Genomic DNA, 14701 nt, shown 5'->3' with positions numbered 1-14701 from the left:
GAAACTCACAGAAGCATCACCCATTTAATAAAATCCATAAACCTGTCTTCTGAAAAGAAAAAATGCCTCTTGCACACAGTTTAAGATACAGAGATCTAAGGAAAATGGGAAAGTATGATGCTATTTCCCATATGCCATGCCAGTTACACAAAAGTCAAATTTATGAATTTTGTAATAATCAACCTAAGTTGTTGAAGCGTGCATCACCTCCTGCAACTTGCACAGAGACAAATATAACCTTACGAAAAAAATGGGCACGGGTGTGGATGTGAACAAAAGCAATTTTTGAAACTCTCATCAATTACTTCATCCATCCAAATGCCTGAACAGACACTGGCACACTGATTTAATATACTGCCAACAGGGCATCTAGCTGTAGGACAGCACACTGAGAATCACCCACAGAAGGCGAGTGAAGATTTCCTACCAAACTCTGCTTTGCATGCAGTTACTGAATAACAAATGCATCCTACGACCTACAGGACCATAATAGAAGATGCAACAAGACTCAAGCGATTTGCAGTAAGAGTGCAACTTTGACAAACTCCTCTGCAGTGTTGACAAACTATTTTGATGTCTGGCACCAAACTTAAGTCACTGCAGCTGCTGACAGTATCTGTGCTGTAAGACAAATGCATTGCAGGCTACAAGACACAGTCCTGGTTCCTTGTGCTCTGGGACAGACTCCCGTTAGCATTCTACTCAATATAACCCTCTGTTTTGTCAACTCGCTCTGGTTAAAGCTTCCTAAAGAGTTTTATACAGCTATTACAGTAATTTAAATTTTTCCTAGCTTACTTTACTCACAGAAAACCATATAAAGAATTTTAAAAAGAAACTGAAAGCAACGCCCCCCAGCCCCTCATTTTATCTATTTGGCCCTCTCAAAGAAGGAATTAAATTGATTTACCTCTTCTTAACTGACAGGTTATATTATATTTTGTAGGCATCTAGATAGACAACTGACTGGTAGGTTCTAAGTGCATATGAAAAAATCTATACTGGTCTGAACAGAGTGCACTCAGAAGATCTGCTTTTTATGTAAATGCTTATAAAAATTCAGCAGCCAGTGTTGAACAGCAGATGACTAATCCTCTACAGGTGAGTAATTCAGTGATTATGTTCGTGTTGGTAACAACCATATCAATTAACATTTAACAAGCAGAGCTCTCAAAATTAAAAGGATCAACACAAATACAGCTACTGGCAGAAGCAGAAATCATGAAAAATGAAAAGTAAAATTACAGGATTTTTTGAATAGTCCTGTTAACCAGCTTAAGTTTCTGAAGCACTGATGAGTTATTAGTCTCCTCCTTTGCTGACCTGCGAAACAGCTCTGCAGTAGCATCCCAGGGAGATCAGCTTGCTGGTTCAAGATACCCTGAAAACTATACCACCTAGTTGCACAACAGTCTACTGGTTCACAAAAGGAAAATCAGATTGGATAAAATTCAGAAAAAACTCATGCCTTCATTAATAGCAACCCACATCTGCTGAGACTCTATTTCAGGTGCTCCTCCTTTCTCTTGCAGTAGTAGGGTTCCACATGCTTAACACAGATTGTAAGGGTCATTGACAAAGCCTTTCAAAAAAGTGTCTTTTTCTCTTTTTTTTAGACAACATGTTACCAAAATTGTTAAATCTAAAAATTGATACCGGTCACTTATTTAAGTAGTCAAGGCTGTGGATGCTACACTGTATATGCAGAAAATGTATTTGTACCAGAAGACTTCTATACAACCAGCATTTATGAACTAGCTTGATGTTCCCTTAAACTTAATTTGAGTGTGTTTTGCTCCCTCGTAACTAACTCAAGATTATAACAAATGCTTCCAGGCCAGTAAATTGTTCTAATTTACTAATCTTGCAAAGCACCTCTACTTAAAGATATCAGACTTAAATCGTGCTGTTTCTCCAACCCATTCATCTGCAGATTCAAGAAACTGCAATATTGGAGGTCACTTTTTACACCCGTAATACTGACTTAAGGGTTTTATGCCACATTAAAGCATTGTTTTGACAGTCTTAAGAAACTGGCATCTGCAACTTTTAACTTATATTCAAATGGAAACATGAGAAAATAGAGTATGAACTCACAGTTAATAACAGTTGAAAACATTGCAGTTATGTGATGTCAGGCTCAGGTATGTGCTAAGTGAATCAGGAAAGAAAACTACTTAAATCCTCAAAGCTGATTCTTCCATCCTATTGTGCACAGATTTAATTTTTAACCCCTGATGCTTGCAAGGTTTTTTCTGAGGTATCCCTCTCCTATCTGATTGACTCTATCATGATCTTGAGCCTAATGATTTTATGTCACCTAAACAGGAATAAACAGAGGTCCCCAACTAAAATTATTTTTATTTCCTAAACTCAAATATTTACAAGTGCTCAAACATGTCTGTGTAGTCAAGGAAAGGAACTTCTAGACAATGCCCACTTCCTGTGAAATGTAGCTGCTTCTTAAGTGATCCTGGCATAAAGCACTGGGCTAACAACAAAAGCAATCACAACTTCCTTCTGTATTTGGTTCCAGTAACTATGTAACTTCAAAAGGATTTTTCTTCACACCAAATAACAGTTCACAATTTTTCAGTATCCAAAGCAGAACTGCAGTTATCACTTGCAAATGAAACCACTGGTTTTAAGACTCACTTGTAAAGTACGTCTTTACTTTTTCACATCTTAGATTATTATCAAAACAGGAAAACATTCAGTAAACAGTCACGCATGTGTAAACATGAGATGTTAAAAGCTCAACTGATACAATACTTGAATTTCCGAAGACCACATCCCATGGAGAGCTGATAGGCTGTTCTTCTCCTTTTGCTCCACCTTCCTTATCAACACCTTGTATCCCAATGCCTGCTACAGTGGTCACCATCTCTAATTCCAGGTCAATCTACAAGAAGCAGAATTACACACACTGAACGTACAGCATTTACTTCACTGAAGTTACAGGTAACTTGAGTTAGATGTCAAAATCAGAGAGTTTTTGCTAACAAATAAAAAAAAAAACAACCTAATAAATTTCAGGTATTTATGTCGGAAAATAATTAATTTTACCAATGCTTCCTGCTGTGGGGGCAGGGGGGCGAAGGGGAAAGCAGAGGGCAGCAAGAAACCCATGTGCCTGGAACTGTCTTCCACATGCAACAAAAATTAACACTGCTCTGTCAAAGTTTGCTCAGCAGTTGAAGAAGAAAGCACCAACATTTTCTAGAGAAATACTCTATTTCATTTCTGCAACCTAAATCCCTTTATTTTTCCTTCCCCTTTTGCTTATTTTCTAAGTGACTTCCAATACCTCTCATGAATTTATTGTGACAATCATGTAAAAAGGGAGCCTTTTATGCATAGCATTTTCTAACTTTCATACCAGTAAACGCACTCTTTCTGCAAGGCGCATGGCCTGCACAAACATTTGAAAGCATGTCCTGTAGCTGTTGTATTACCATAATTCCTGGATACCCTCCTAGCACATTTAGACGACAGGGAACGGCTAATTAACATGAAAAATGCTGAAGCAGTATGATCCAGACCCTCAGATGTCCCTGTGCTGTCTTTGCTACCTGCAACACTTCCTGTGATCATCATGATACAGTGATGAATATTAGTAGGATGAGGACCCTGGAGAAGTCTACTAATTTTTAGTAACTATGTTTCTTTACCTTGGTCCTTTCCAGAATAAAACCTGGTAGCCAGCTACAAGGAATACAGTGCAGGGCCTTTGTGGACCAGCGTTTTGAAACGAAACACAGAATGAACGTACTTAACAGTACAAAGGCACCCGAAACTGAGTAAGGATGTACCTGCTCTCATCATGAATCAGACCTTCAACAAACAACTGCTGAGTATTCTAAACTTGACCTAACCAAATATAAGATCCGATGACAATACATATAAAGAGTAACATACTACTTCTAAAATCCTTGCAAGGGTTTAATCACAAAAATCCACATTCAGACAATTCTGAAATTAAAGCAGTTACCTGTATTTTAGAGACCAGCTAACAAAAGTTTTGATATTCACTGAACCACTGTAGTACAATCACTTTAGATAAGAATCTGATACTACTGGAAGTTAAACAAAAAAAATTCCTTATGGAAAATTTACCTTTCTAATTAGGTGATTTTCTGTATCAGCTACGTAAATAACATTATTTTTTATAGCGATCCCTTGTGGTGAGTTGAAAGCTGCCTCTGAAAATCTTCCATCTCTCCTTCCACTGTTTGGACCTATAAATAAAACAAAGCAAACTCAAAAGTAATTTTAGGAAAAAAATCTTAAAAATAAAGTTCATACATTTAAATCTGTAAGAGAATTACATATTCTAAGAGATGCTTTCATAGCACCTTGTATGGTTCCCATTAATATTTTGTGTAGTCTCATTTTAATGACTGTGCTATGTAATTACAATAGCTTGGTGCTACTTAGTTTTGAACTCATTCTCGACAAGTTCTCGGCTTTTGAGATCATCTTCCAAAGAGAAGTCTTAATAGGGGTCTAAATTGCTCCTTCTCCCTTGCACTAAAGGACAACAGTAACAAAAGAAGAAATGAAAAATTACACCTTCTTTTATTCCCGACTACATCGAAGCAAGCCAACAGGAAAAACTTTAAATTCCAAAACTCAATTCCATTTCAATGGTTTAGATTGTGGTGTAATCACAGATGAAATTAATATTTGCTTAGCAGTATTTTCTCATTAATAATAATAATTAGGAAAAAGATGACATGGAACTAATTACACAGAAGAACAGTGAGAACGATGTCTCTGACAGATGTCTCTGTCTCATCAGTGCAGACAGTTTTCTGCACTGAACAATCAAGAAACAGAAAGGAACATGACCTGAATGTAACAGTACGAAGGTAAGCATCGTATTTCAGAGGGAGTAACATTTAAAGTGCAATAGCAGTATGTGTCAGCAGAAGACATTTAGATAGGAGTTATGTGTGCATCATGATTTATGATGCAAATATAGCAATTTCAACCTTTCTGCATGCTCACATTTATTACTGTATTATCAACCTCATTACATTATTTTCTGCCCACTGAATCATTTAACTGAGTCACTGAAATACACACACTTTTACAACCTACTGTCAGAAGAAAATTTAGACCTTAACAGATGTGAAACACTGAGGTGCTGGTGTGACAGATTCCAGTAGTCCCCCTTGGTAAGTGTCAGGGTGCACATCCCCGGGGAAGGGAATAGGACAGAGTGCCTCAGGAAGGGGGGGTATTAGTCCAGAGGTTAGGATAGGACACTTCCCTCTGAATTGCTGTTTATTGACTATCCCAGAACATAAAGGGCACCTTATCAGCAGAGACTTTGTCTCACATATCAAAGAGAATTTGATATAATTTTGTCATAAGAAATCCTGTTTGTACTTCCCGTAAGAGAGGGGTATTAAGACTAAAGTCTTTATCAGGTTCAGTTGGACAGATAGTCTATCCAATGCCCTCTTACTTCAAATAGCAAGAGGTTTTCTTCCTTTCTCTAAAAAGCAGTGCCACTGGTATTTTTATGAGGTTTGCAGGATCCCGCCACGGGACAGGGATTACTAAATACCAGACAAAGAAATATAGGACACATCAGCATAAAGGTCCTGATTCTGAGACAGAAATGAGCCGTTCTTTTCAGTGATCTGGGGATTCAATCACTTCCTAAATCTGTCTATTATGGCTGCTCACAGACGGACTGTCCTAACAGCTATATTCTTGGTGCATTAAGATTTGACCACTGTAACAGATTAAAAAAAAGAACAAGTCTGAATGTTTCATTTATAAAAGAGTAAAGCATACAAATAGTGTGCAAGCTCAACTACATTTTCTGGATTTGCAATGTAAAGCAAATCTTAATTTTACAAAAACAGTTAAAGAGAATGGTTTTATAAAGCAGAAATGTTACTAATATAAACTTTGTTACAAACGTAACTAAATTTAAAATACTTTCAGGATTTTGATTCTATGTTACACCTCAATTTTGGTGAGAGCACAGGCCTTTTCATCTATATTGAGGTAACTTCATTTTCAGGTGCCTATGTACTAGTGCAATGCCATTGTTCTTAATAATTCTCCTCTCCTCTAAAACCAAGAAGGGGCTCCTACAAAGGAATGCTCTTGATTTAAAAAACCAAACAACAACCACCAAACAAAAAACCCATCCCAAAAACCTCCCCCCACAGCACCACCATCACAATTCAACATTCATTTTTTCTATTGGAAAGTAAGTATTGTCTCTTTTCTTTTTCTTGCTTGCTGCTGGATGTGGATACGTCACAGATCTAAACCTATTTGAAACTCTTTCAGAAGAATACAGAATGTATTTTTTGTAATTCGTATTAAACATCACCAAAAAACCCACTTAGTCAATGGAAAAAAGAAAAAAGAAAATCAGACTTCTCAAAAAGTTGCATTCACAGAGTTTTCCATTGACGGTACTATGCTGTATCTCCGCATATCCAGTAAAAATTTTTGGTGATGCTTATAAGTTGCTCAGTCCTCTAAGAAAAGAATCAACCCAGTGGGTCCAGTGAACATACTCTACTCCTAAAATGACTATAATAAACTTATATACTCTTACCTCCAACGGTGTGTAGAATTTCTCCATTTTTTCGAGTAACCAAAATCCTGTGATGTCCAGTGTCTGCTATTACCAGCCTTTCTCCTGAACTATCTAAGGTCACTTTGCCAGGAAACAGCAGGGGAGAAGGTGGGAGGGAGTCTCTGTATAGCTTTATTCCAATGCTGTTATCTTTGATTTGTCCTCTCTCCTTGTAGAATTTCAATGTTATAGAAGTAAATAAAAACAACTTCTCTCTGTGTCCCTCTCCAACAAGCGAAAACAGCATGTTTCCACGAGGCCCAAGAATGACCAGAGTTGGCCAGCAGGACACTTCTAGTTCATGCCACAGTGTTGCCTCTGCATCATTCACTACTGGGTGGACAATATTATACCTTAGAATGGCACTTTTAATGTTATCCAGAACTTTTTCATTCGGGAATTTCGCTGAATGGACACCAACAATAACAAGACCATCTGAAAGGAAAAATAAAGTCGTGGATTGAAAAACATTTGCATTTCAATAAATTAAAAAAAAAGTAAAAATGAAGCACAGTTATCTCACAATGCGACTGGTTGCTTTCCAGAATGAAAGAGGATTTGACCAAACAAAAAGCAGTTACGTCTCAGTAGGAATATAACTAGTTATGTATACAAAATACTGAAACTCAAAAATAACATTTCAGTAAAATTACTGAACTTTAGGACCGTTCCTTCCACAGCTGGTTGACATTTAATATGTCATAAAGTGTTCTAAGTTACTGAACCTCTACATAATAAGGTAGAAAATACTTTCAAAATAATTATGGGTAAGTTGCAACAGTTCAACTGATACTTTGTGATTTTTTTTTCAGATGTTTATGATACCTCTTTGTCTTTTGATTCCTATACAGAACTACATTGTTTTAGAAAATGAACTCTTTTCCACAGTTAACTAGGAATCACAAATATAACGCTGAACTCTGGAAGTCCAGAGCTACCTTGGCACATCTAACTCTAGATAAACAGTAAAAAAAATAATGTATAAGCTTCTGAAATTAATACAGTATTCTGTATTTCAAATAAAAATGGCACCACTGACAACAGACAACTAAATAACAAATAGCATTTCTTACAAACCAGGCAGGCTTGAACCCTTTTCCTTAAAAATAAGAAAAGAAAGATAAGAAAAAGGAGTAGGTGAGGATTAAATCATTGATTTTTACCCCTCCCCTTAAAATGTTTAACTTAATTTCTATATCTGGTTAATAAAGGCAATGAAGAGTTTAGGTTTTCCCATGCAGGGGTAACTCCACTTGAAACCCTAGTATGGCTCAGACTTCAGCTGCTTTTCCCTTGTGATAAGAAATAAATCTACTTCCACCCCATTCAGACAATTATGTAAGCAGCCGAAGTCAGAATTTCAATGCGACAACAGGAAAGGGTAAAGTGCGGCACAATAAAAGACTTAGTTGAATATAACAATTTTACAGATAGAACATTTAAAAATCACTATAACTGATACAATCTTTATGAATCCTATAGGCACAGCACATTGCAGCATCAGACAGCTGAAGTTGCAGTATTATTAACTGCTGAACTCCAAAGAGCAGGCCAAACACTTTAACTGTAATAGGATCAGCAGCAGCGCTTATATTTGTTCTTCAAAAATACCATTAAAGCTAGAAAGACAATTCTATACTGAACACCTGAACAGCACAAGTAGGTTATAATATCCCCCCATGAAAAAAACTCTTCTGGAAATTGATGGATGCTACACTGAAATATAAGAATATGCACACCATTTTAAATGCTTTGTTTGAAGGATAATACCAGAGTACAACACTGGACTTATGCCAAGCTATTTCTGAATATTAAAAAGTACTCCCTCTTATAGAAGTCATTTCTGAACTGCTGATAACATGAACTGAATATGCACTGGGGTTTAAAATAACTTTCTGAATGCCACTTGAAAAACAGAAATAGCACCACTGAAGATAGCAGCAAGAACATATCAGATAAAGATGCTAGGCGACATTTAATCTATGGAAAGCAGCCTTCATTTTGAAACAGCTCTCCTGAAGTTCCAGACAATAGAACTATGCGGAAACGTACAATGATATGTTATAATGGTTTACAGTCACCTTAAAACTACAGCTTTTGTCTTCAGACTTCTCAGGTCTGATGATCACACTGCGGAAGTTTCAACATACTCCAGGTAAGAGGGCATTTGAACCACATTACAAAAACTATCAGAGTATGAAAAATGTACATACATAATGTACAATCAAAGACAATGCTGTAAATTATATCAAGACTGAGGTTTCTCAGTTATGCCTATAGTATAGGCAACAGTCCATCAATTATTCAAACAATAGGTTAACAATCCAAACACGAGACAGATGCTTTGTCAAAGTAAGATGTTGTTTTCATTCTGATTAATATTGTCTGCTAGGTCAGCACCCTCTGCCACTTCTATAGCACAACAAATACATACATTACATGTAAATAAATGCTATGTTTACAAATCTAAAGTTTAGTAAAGACTGAGTTTCACTATACAGTTAATCTGACTTGCTGCTGCCAAAAGAAATTGTGTTATGCATCTTTTGCACCAAAATCAGTTTTTGCAATAAAGAGCTGATAGACTTTGGAACCAACCCAACCAAAAGTGAGCCTGACCCCCATCCCCTGAAGGGAGAAGAGACTTCTATTAACTAAAGCAGAGAGTAGATAAAAAAAGAATTAGACTCCGGAATAAGGCCAAATACCAAGATACCTGTATTAATATACCTAGACATCCCTAAAGCATTTTTATATATCTGACATCCTTTCCAATTTAGTCTTATTCTTCCAACCTTTATCATTCTCAAGTTTCTCAAGTCAACAACTCTCTTCTTTCTCCTAGTGATTAGTAAATTATGTTTGCATTTGGTTAAGAAGATGCACATTGATATAAAACCATCTACTGAAGCATTTTTCTGTGGCTTAAAAATAAACAACTCTTACTGTCTTGATATATTTATACATACATATTTCAACATATAGACTTACACTACTGTAATGCTAAAATTTACACACTTAGCACAGCAAAGAAAGATTAAATAATCCTGAAAAGGCTGACAATCAAAACATGAAAACAACAGAAAACAATGAAAAGGAAGATCTATAGTGAAAAAACAAACACTATTTTTCTTTTTGTTTGAACCATCAAGTATCTTAATCTCTCCCTGAATGCAACTGCTATCCTCCGTTTCCTAACACATTAAATTTAAGATTAATGTTACACACACCTGCTCTTCTTTCCTTTTACCTCCACTTGTTTTTCCATTATCCCAAATTGGTTTTTTTCTCACTCCAGCTCCTGTAGGAACAGGATAGCTCTAATCCCAAAAGAACTTACTAGGATAGCTCAAATGCAAAAAGAATTTATCACCACTCAGCAAAGTACTTTCCTCAGGTAATAAATCCTTTGACAGGAAGTTTAATAAAAGTCAAACAACAAAAGTGTCTCCAGGTGGACCTCCAGTTCATTTCAGAGTGCTGCAGCCTCTTCTACACCAGTACAGAGATGTTCAAATGCTTTAAAGAGAAAGCTTGTGCGGAGAGGTTGTTAAAAATAATTTTTTGTTATCAACTGATTTAACAGCTTGGTCTTAAAAAACAGATTAAGGATATGACAGCTATATTAGTACAAGAACACTGTAGTACAAAATGTTTACCATTTAAAGACATTATTCATTATATGATTAATGTTATCTTCTGAAATCTCAATCTAGACCTTCTTCCCAGCATGCCTGATATCCTGAGCAGTCCATTTATCATTTGTTAATCACCTTCCACTTAAATCTCCCTCCCTCTCAAAAAAATGCCATGACACTTTTTCCTTATTACAGTTCCTCCTACCTAAAACATTATACCAGATCTCAAGTTTCTAAGCTTCTCAAGGTAGAAAAATTAGTGTATTTGAGTCTTCTGTAAAGTGTTTTGTAAACCTATAATATGTAAGTGAACTACTTAAAGAACTTGAAATTTCAAAGACATTGTAATTTCTTTTTCTAGTGAAAGCAGGTAACACATGAAAATAAATGCTGCCAAAATTAAAATCAATCAGAAACGCCAATGGAGAATCAGAGACTTAAACACTGTAAGGTAATGTTATTTTTATTACAAACATACTATACTTAATATAGTATTTTTAGGGCTGAAAGTAACACCGCTCTTCATCTCACTGTTCAGTCTATTAAAATATCCAAGATAAGTGAGTAGCTGATACATTCTGTGTAAGACCACAGCTTATCTCTGACAGGTCATCACGATGACAAGAGACTGCATTCTAAATAGTAAATACCCTGCATTTTTATTCACTCAAAGAGAGACCTAAACTCGCATCTGAGATGAAATCTAAAGAGCTTAATTCCCTCTCCAGAATACAAGACTACTAATGTTATACAACGCGATACCAATACAAAAAACTTCTAAACCAAGCTTACATATTTTGTTGCTTCAGTTAGAATGGAGAAGAAGTAACATTAACTATATCCATCCTACCACCTTTACAATGTTTTGCTCACAGTTGGTTCCTAAGTCAAGTGTAGAGGATTATAGATGTGGATTAACTTTGAGCCCGTATCTTACGTCCTTCTGTAGCTTTTTACAAACAGCCTTATTTATGAGGATATCAGATTTGGGTTTTAAGCACATATCCTGTTTCTTTAATTATACAGACACAACAGATACCTTATTTAACCCCATTCAAAAATGTGATGGGAGTATACACAGTCACCTTTTTTAGGCTGCTTAGAAGATTAGAAGACATTTTTAGGCACCACTGAAATTTTGCCAGCTGTTTAGTAACCAGCAACAAAGTGACTCAGCTACTCCACCTGCAACGCTGCCAGGAAATTCTATTCCAAGCCAGCCAAAGCACTTTTACCTTTATCAGAGTACTGGTGCTCTAACGCGTGGAGATCAGGCAGCAGGTGCAAGCAATTGATGCAGCAGTAAGTAAAGAAATCCAACACCACAACTTTTCCACAAAGGTCTTTGTGAAGAGAAATAGGACCTTCAGTGTTTAACCATTGTAGATCTGGAATACAGAGAACAGAGATATCCAGTTAGGGGAAGGGCAGGGAAAGGCAAACACTTATACTAATTTGCTCAACAACACACAATGTTCCTTGTACATTTCACTAAAAAAAAAAAAAAGAAAAAGAAGTTCAACATCACTTTCTAAGCAGGTAGAAAAGCAGACCAAAATCTTCTATTTATCAAACTCCTTAAGTTCCACAACTCTTCATAGTTAATAAATGAAAAGAAATATTATTAACAAGATTTAACGTAATATTGAAACTGTTGTTTATATATTTAAATAGGCATCTTTTAATTGAAAGAACATGTAAGCCTCAGAACAATTCTCATGAACCTTAAAACATCACCTACATTATTCAACCCCTAACAATGTCATATGGGTAACAATTATTTATTTAAAACTCAGGTAAATGCTAGTAAACTAAAAAGCTGTTAAACTCTTAATGATTTTTCCAACAGTTTTATAAAGAACTAATTTCAGAGGTGGCTGAAATATTTTTGTGTTTATAGTTTTGATCTTGATTTTCAAAGTTTGAAATGACAGGTATAAATGAATCCTGTTACATAGGAAGAAACACAACCCTTTCATGACCCAGCAGTACTCCTGGTCATTTATTTTAACCACTTGGTATGAGACATGAAAGCATTGTTTTCTCACTGGTAACTGATATTCCTCTGATCCCATAAGAAACTGGCATCAAGCTAAGAAATAAATATCCTAGAATATGGTCTGCCATTATTATCACTCAACATTTCTGAAAATAACAGAGGGGAAAAACAGATGTGATAACAGTGCAAAGCTGAAACAAATTTTTGGAAGGACTATTTTTTAAAAGCGTAGGCTGACTAATGCAGAAATCCCCAAAACTTCCACCCTGACAGTTTCAGCAAACTAAGTTCTTAGAGACCCAGGAGAAGCTATTGCTGCTGAAGTCAGAAAGAGGCTTGTTTTCTGTTTCACTATGAGGAGGATTGGTCTCTATGTCCATATATTTATAAACATAAACGGATGTACACACATTCAGATTTGGTAACAATAATGAGAATAATTATCAAGTTTATGCATTATTTCCTCATAAGAACAATGCTTTACTGTTTATTTTTTTTTAAAGGAAAGAGTAACATCTATTTTATAGCATTGCTCCCCTTTTCAGAAGAACTAAAATACCTTTCATAAAAAAATACTGGAAATTAAAAATGTTGACTACCTATTTGAGCTCTTTTTAGAGGAGAAAATAAGGTTTGACAGGACACAGAAAGTGCAACAATACTAATAACAAAAGTGAAAATTCAGTGAAGGCTCCACATCTAGACAGAAGCAGTGACTTTGCTCCATTGATTACAAGTCAGAATTAATTCCCATGATACACATGATTTTAATCCTGAAGTTCACCTGCCCAAGCTCCATCTTGCAGTCAGATGTGAGCTCCTACAGTTGCAGAGAGCCTCACTAAAGTAAAAGGACCCCAAGCAGGATTTACAAGATCTTAAGATTCTTACAAGAATTAACCTTTGATTTCACACTTATCACAAGAGATATAGAAATGTGTGAAACGTGTGAAAGGGAAATGGGCACACCACTGAAGGAGGATGACACCTTCAGCACAGTTTGTGTTATCAGGGATGTGAAAATTGACAAGCACAGGTAAGTTATGGGGAGAGCGAGCTGGGAAACATCTTAAGCAGCTGCAGGGAAAACAAGGAGCTCTGGAGGAAGCTGCAAGAGTTGGTAAAGTTCTCACTATGACCAGAGAGATATCAATATATTGTACAGAAAGGAAAGGTTTTATTTAAAAAAAAGGGAAAGTAATGAATCATAAAATAGTTTAGGTTGGAAGGGACCTTAAAGATCCTCCTGCCATGGGCAGGGACACCTCCCACTAGACCAGGTTGCTCAAAGCCTCATCCAACTTGGCCTTGAACACCTCCAGGGATGGGGCATCCCTGGGCATTTTCTGGGCAATCTGTTCCTGTGTCTCACCACCCTCAGAGTGAAAAATTTCTTCCTGATATCTAATCTAAATCTACCCTCTTCCAGTTTGAAGCCATTACGCTTCGTCCTATCATTACATGCCCTCGCAAAAAGTCCCTCCCCATCTCTCCTGTAGCACCCTTCAGGTACTGGAAGGGGCTCTAAGAAATCCCCACAGCGTTCTCTTCTCCAGGCTGAACAACCCCAACTCTCTCAGCCTGTCTTCACAGCAGAGGTACTCCAGTTCTCTGAGCATATTCGAGGCCATTCAAGGAAGCTTTAAAGAACAGGTTTTTGCAAGCAGTAGCAGGGGGAGTATTTATAAAGGGTTTCTTTTTTCTCGTCCGTTACTTTCGGGAGTGACACTTCCTGTAACTAGAAGCGCCTTCTGAAAAAGCCTGTAACGGGGCCATCATTACACGGCCCTCACAGGCAGCGGCGCTTCATGACAGACGCCCCACGGTGACCGCTGGGGCTCAGCCTCCTCCACCGGAGGAGGCCCCGCAGCCGCCCGCCCGCCCGGCGGGCCCGGGCCGTCGAACCGCGCTCCGCCGCGGGGCCTGACCCGCTGGGGCCCCGCCACCCACCTCCGCCGAGCTCGGGCACCGTTAGGTCCCGCTCCCGGCTGTCCATCTTCTTCAGGTACTGGTAGACCAAGTTCTCCTTCTCCTGGGGAGTGTCGGCGTCGAGCAGGGCGTACTCCAGCTGGGTCTGGGCGGGCAGGAGCCCCGCCAGGCCCCCCGCCGCCATGACGGGACGCTGTTTACCGGCTGGCCGATTCACCGCCGCACATTCGGCACCGCCGGGGAGGGAAACTGTAAATCATCAAAGTAAAACCTAAGCAAAATTACGCATTAACTGGTTTGCCTTAAAGGGGAATCTCCTCGTTCCTTCCGTGTTTTTACATAGCTTTGCTATTCGCAGAAGCATATTCGTGAAGAGAATCCCCGGTGGTGGTTCCATCTCAAGCAGATTCGACACAGCCTCCTTTTCCCGCCCAGTGACTTTTTTTTATTTTTCAGTGGAATAGATGCGAAAATCGGACTGTACCGAGCAAAGTCCAAACAAGGCACCAATATTGTTTTTCTTAT

General features: G+C 37.6%; 1 protein-coding gene across 3 annotated transcripts in view; it reads right to left on the bottom strand.

The window, feature by feature from the left end:
* The window catches only part of NHLRC2 (NHL repeat containing 2), a 29208-nt gene extending 14848 nt beyond the window's left edge, over nt 1-14360 (bottom strand). For 2 of the 3 annotated variants that reach the window (XM_074159065.1, XM_074159064.1), the window contains exons 1-5: nt 14198-14360; nt 11484-11636; nt 6590-7045; nt 4117-4238; nt 2773-2902 (exon numbers count right to left, since the gene is read on the bottom strand). In XM_074159065.1, coding sequence (XP_074015166.1) covers nt 2773-2902; nt 4117-4238; nt 6590-7045; nt 11484-11636; nt 14198-14360 — 1024 coding nt within the window. The remainder of the gene's footprint in view (nt 1-2772; nt 2903-4116; nt 4239-6589; nt 7046-11483; nt 11637-14197) is intronic. The other variant, XM_074159066.1, reaches the window with a different exon arrangement.
* Nucleotides 14361-14701: the final 341 nt, after the last annotated feature.

Source organism: Numenius arquata, chromosome 15, assembly GCF_964106895.1.
Source record: "Numenius arquata chromosome 15, bNumArq3.hap1.1, whole genome shotgun sequence".
Lineage (NCBI taxonomy): Eukaryota > Metazoa > Chordata > Aves > Charadriiformes > Scolopacidae > Numenius > Numenius arquata.
Note: the sequence above shows the minus strand (reverse complement) of the source record. Positions and strands in the feature narration are given on the sequence as shown.